The sequence below is a fragment of the Dendrobates tinctorius genome, unplaced genomic scaffold (assembly GCF_039654945.1).
Source record: "Dendrobates tinctorius isolate UK_male_01 unplaced genomic scaffold, ASM3965494v1 ptg000003l, whole genome shotgun sequence".
In the NCBI taxonomy this organism is placed as follows: domain Eukaryota; kingdom Metazoa; phylum Chordata; class Amphibia; order Anura; family Dendrobatidae; genus Dendrobates; species Dendrobates tinctorius.
Window position 1 is genome coordinate 63524099 of NW_027361671.1, and position 5375 is coordinate 63529473.

Consider the following 5375-nt stretch of genomic DNA (forward strand, 5'->3'; position numbering starts at 1 on the left):
CTCCTAGAGGCTAAAGCCGGGACAGTAGGCTCTGAGCCTGACGTGACAGAACCACGGCCCCTTCCAGTGGCCGAGGCAGGAACAGCCGTCCCTGAGTCTGACGATAAAGTGGCGGTACGGCGCCTCCTAGTGGCCGCGACCGGAACAGCAGGCCCTAAGTCTGGCGGAAACGTGACAGCATCCTTTTATATCCACCTCCCATTATTCATTAGCAAGCACGTGCGATACTGACCAGACTAGGCCACATAGGAAAGGAATCTGGGCGAGATATACCTGCCCTCATCCACTATTCCCACATGATTCTCACAGTGTGTATGTATGTATGTGTGTGTGTGTGTGTATGTTTGTTTGTATGTCCGGGATAGGCATCCGCACCGTCGCAGCTACAGCCACAAAATTTGGAACAGTCACACGTCTGGACCCCGAGAGCGTCAGCTATGTTGTGAGGCGAAATTTTAACCCCGTGCGTTCCAATTCACCAAACAATGTTGCCCCTATCTACATACTGGGGGAAAAAGTGTGTGCGCGTCAAGCCCCGCCCCTCATTGTGATGTCACAATGCCCCTATTTGCATACTGGGGAAGCAGTGTGTGCGTATCAAGCCCCGCCCCTCATTATGATGTCACAATGGTTGCCATGGCGACGCTGATGTCATCAAAGGTTGCAAGCCCTGCCACCGCTCATTATGATGTCATAATGGTTGACTATGGATTGGAGGATGTGTGATGAGTATATGGGCACAGGACTATGGGATGGAGGATATGTATGACAGGTGACAGGTATATGGGCACGGGACTATGGGATGGAGGATATGTATGATGGGTTTATGGGCACGGGACTATGGGATGGAGGATAATTATAATTTTCTATAACTAACCACAGTTAGCTACTATGCCCGGGCAGTGCCGGGCTCTTCAGCTAGTTTTCTATATTTTTCATTTTAAAATCTTTCAAAGATTAATGTTTGTCTTTCTTTTCTAGGCTCCACAGCGGGAGGAGGACCTCGCCCTGGACAACAACGAGCTCATCCGTCTAGTCCAGGAGCGAGTCCCGTTGTGGGACACCCATCACCAACTGCACTCGGACAACGTGGTGATCCGGCGGCTCTGGAACGATGTGGCCGAATCGCTGATGGATGGCTGGGACAACGCCTCTCCCCGGGTCCGCAAGGATTTTCGTAAGTATTTAAATGCAGTGTGATGCAGCAGTGATCTTGGCCGGGATCACCCAACTGTGTGTGATGCTATTAATTCCATGGAGTTTCTATCATCACACACAGTTGGGTGATCACGGCCTCCAGTGCATAGTCTTACTTTTTTTCTTTTTTTTTTTTTCCCCACAGTGAACAAAGTCAGAACCCGTTGGCGCTCGATGAAGGACCGCTTCAACAGGGATATCCGTCAGGAGAAGCAGGTTCGCAGTGGTGCTGCGGCAAGGACCGGCACGAAATACAGATACCATCGTGCCTTGGCATTTTTAAGACCGGTCCTTGCCTCCCGAACGTAAGTATATTCTAGTTGCATTGTGTTTAATTCTGTGCTTTTCTATTCCACAGGAGTTGGCGATTGTTAATTTATGGTAGTAAATTATTTCTTTTCTTTTCACAGCACCTGGAGCAGCACCCTGCAACCTGTGCCCGAAGCGGTCCTTCATCAAGCTGCCCCGGACGCCTCCCAGCCATCCATCAGCGAGGAAGCACCTTGCAGGTCTGCACCACAGTCATCTGGAGACCAGGAAGCTGGTCTCTCAGGTGTTCCCCTGTCCCAGGTCTCTGCCACTGGTTTTGCGGGCACTTCCCGCCAGCAGCGGCAGAGGACCTCGGACAGGCCTGTCATGCCCGAGTTCATTCAATTGAGCTCGGTCTTTCAGAGTAGCCTCAAGGCACTCTCCGATAGACTTGACAGCGGGTTCCTCCTTTTGGACCAACGCTACAAGTCTATCGAGGGTCGCCTTGAGCGCCTGGAAGTCGACCTCGTCAGACCAGCGCATCATTTTTATACACAAATAGCTCGGGACACGGCGGAACACCTTACCCCTGACCTCCAGTTGACTGTCATGCAGGCCTGCAACAATGCTTTTATGCAGGCTATGCAGCAGAGTAGGTATATACAGCAGTCAGCGGTGGCATTTCCACCGGTGCCACCCCTGACTCGTTTTACAGCATTACCTACTTCTGCTGCATATCACTGCACAGCCACCACACTTCCAAGCCTCGCCGGACACCAATATACCGCCCCAAGTCCGAGTGCAGCTGGACACTTCCCCGCCAACACCATGCCAAGCGCTGCTCCTGCCTGGCCCACCACTGCTGCCGCCACCACCACTGGATGGCCCGTCGTCACCACCCCTGCCTGGAGCGCCGCCACCACCAACACCAGCGGGAGGACCACCCCGGTATGGACCGCCACAGCCACCACGCCTGCATGGACCGCCACCAGCACCACCACCTCGGAGCAGCATCAGCTGGGGGACCCGCATTCAATATTTACGTCCCCTGCCAGGACATCCACCAGCATGCCACAGCAGCTACAAGATCCTGGCAGGCGGTCCACAAGCGCCAGGCGGTCCCCCAGCTCCAGCTGGTCCACAGCCTCCAGGCGGTCCAGAGGCTCAAGGCGGTCCCCGGGGTCTAGCCAGTCCTCAGGCTCCAGCCGCTCTAGACAGGACAGCAGCAAGACGACCGGCCACCGTCATAAAAAAAAAAGAGGAGGACTCTGACCCTCCCTCCTCCCTCACCTCCCACTTCACAACTTTCCTTGCCTCGGCTCCCTTCCCCCACTTCTTTGGTTCCTCCTTCCCCTAGAACCCCTTCCTCCACCCAAAGCCGTTCCTCATCCCTCCACACCCCTCAGTTTCCACCAACTAAGTAAAATAAATGTTAAAGTTTTATTTCAAAATAATGTTTGGTTATTGTGTCTTTCGCCGCCTGCACACACTGCGCCGTACACTATGGTCTGTTTTTCTTTACTTTATACCGGATGGTCAGCCATCCAACTCTGAAAGGGATACTATATTTCAGATTTTTCTTTTTTTATTATTTTATTTTACACATATATATATATATATGTATATATATATATTTTTTTTTTATGGTGGTTTCCCTTTCTTCCTTTAACCTGGGCAGGTGAGTAGTGGAGTGTATTAAGACACAGTACACTGGGTACAGGTATAAAAAAACATGTATTTTATTTTTACCAAACAACAAAACTATTAAACCATTTGATCCTGCCATGCTACACGACCTACATCGGATAAAAAGAAGTCCGCAAATTAGTCCCTCATTTGGTCAACTTCGACTGATGACCGAAGAGGGTGCTGAGTAAAATCTGGCAAAGGGTTGGCAGCAGGTTCATCAATGTCAAAGTTCGGCCGCTCCTTTGCCATAACAAAATTGTGCAGAACCACGCACGCCTTCACCACCTCATCCACTGTTTCCATTTTGAGATTGATGGCGGTGCTAAGAATTCGCCATCTGGACACTAGAATGCCAAAGGCGCATTCTACAGTCCTGCGTGCCCTCGTAAGCCTGTAGTTGAAAATTTTCTTGGAGTGGCCCAAGTCACGGCTGGAGTACGGCTTCAGCAGGTTTTGGCACATCTGAAATGCCTCATCCCCAACCACTACAAATGGCAGTGGTGGAGTTTAGGTTTGGGGAAGGGGCCGTGCCAGTGGAAAATTGAACTGGTTGCCGTACAACCTCTGGCCCATATCAGAGTTCTTAAAAGTCTGGGAATCGTTGCCCCGTCCGAATGCCCCTATGTCCACCGCCACAAAAAGGCAGCCTGCATCCGCAATGGCCATGAGTACTGTGGAAAAGTACTTCTTGTAGTTGTAGTAATCAGAGCCACTTCTTGCAGGTTTTGTGATGCGGATGTGCTTCCCGTCCACCTCTCCTAGGTAGTTCGGGAAATTGCAGACTGCCCAGAATTTGTCCGATATTTGAAGCCACTTTTCGGCAGTGGGCAATGGCAGAAACTCCGGACACAGAACATCCCACAGAGCCCTGCAGGTGTCGGCAACAATCCCGGATAAAGTTGAGATTCCCAGCCGGTACTGGAAATGCAGGGATGAAAGACTCTCTCCAGTTGCCAGGAACCTGCAAAACATAAAAAGAAAAAATAATTATATTTCTGTCTTGGGTATTAATAAAAACACTGAAAATAAAAAGTACATGGCCTAACTATTTTGCATGTTTTTTTAATACAACATAGCAAAAAAACATTTTATAAAGGCTTGGGATTAGTACATGACAGAAGAAAAACCATTATGCAAAAAAGCAATTTCCCAAAAATAATGTTAAAATTCAATAGCAAAAAACATACCGAAATTTTTAGCCAAAAAAATAACAAATAAAAAAATGGAAAAAGCCAAAAAAATTATGCAAACATAACAACATATATACCGTAAGGTGACAAGGAGCCTTTCTTCGGGAGGAATGGCACGCCGGAGCTGAGTGTCCCGTCTCCGGATGATTCCTTCAACCATACCCAGCAAGTCCAGGAAGCTTTCCTGGGACATCCGGGTATAGTAAGCAAATTTCTCCGGGTTTTCCTGGAGCTCGCTGTACAGCGTGTGATATGCTCCACGGCTTGCCCGGAGTTCGATTATTGGATGCCTCCAAAACCGACGCCGCTGCCATCTCTGCTGTCTCTCCCTCTCCCTTTCTTGCTGGCAACAAAAGGCATACTCCTGAGACAGCGCGATGTCAAGATCCAACTTGAAGCGGAAATTATCCAGACGCAGGTCCATCTTGACACCGGAAACAGCGGCAAAATCTGAGGAATTCAGCAGTAACAGGGTCTATATAAAACATTCCAATGACACACGCCCACTGGTGTCCCATTGGTGTTCAAGGATTTTTCTATTGTGAAATGTCACACCTAAAAACGCATGCACATAAAAATCGCAAACGCATAAAAAACGCATGTAAAACGCAAGCAACGCTGCGTTTTTTTGACGCATGAGCGTGCGCATGACGTTAAAAAAACGCGCGTTTGTTTTGCGTTTTTCTTTGCGTTTTTTATGCGCCCGATACGCTGCACAAAAAAACGCTAATGTGAAACTAGCCTAATCTGGAATATCGAAAGATGCGAGCATCAGAGGCACTCCCATATGCCCCAATGTCAGCAAATACAAAGCAGTAGTTGCTGTCTGCTACTGCCGGCAGCACAACGGAAAAATATTTTTTGTAATTAAAGTAACGAGACCCTGATTTTGGGGGCTTCTTCACACGAATGTGTTTACCATCAAGGGCACCTATGCAATTAGGGAACTCTGTGGCTTCCATGAACCCCTGGGCAATCGTCACCCAGTCTTGTGTGGTTGGCTGAGGCATGAATCGGCTCTTCAGCTTGTCCCATATGAGATCACAAGTT

At 49.2% G+C, this 5375-nt stretch overlaps 1 protein-coding gene across 1 annotated transcript; it reads right to left on the reverse strand.

Moving 5' to 3' along the window:
* Positions 1 to 3270: 3270 nt before the first annotated feature.
* On the reverse strand, positions 3271 to 4964 carry LOC141080568 (uncharacterized). The gene is made up of 3 exons (XM_073565867.1): positions 4403 to 4964; positions 3849 to 4096; positions 3271 to 3296 (listed from the first exon to the last, which is right to left on the reverse strand). The coding sequence occupies exons 1-3, from the start codon at positions 4747 to 4749 to the stop codon at positions 3271 to 3273; spliced, it is 621 nt and encodes a 206-aa protein (XP_073421968.1). The 5' UTR covers positions 4750 to 4964.
* Between the last annotated feature and the right edge of the window lie 411 nt (positions 4965 to 5375).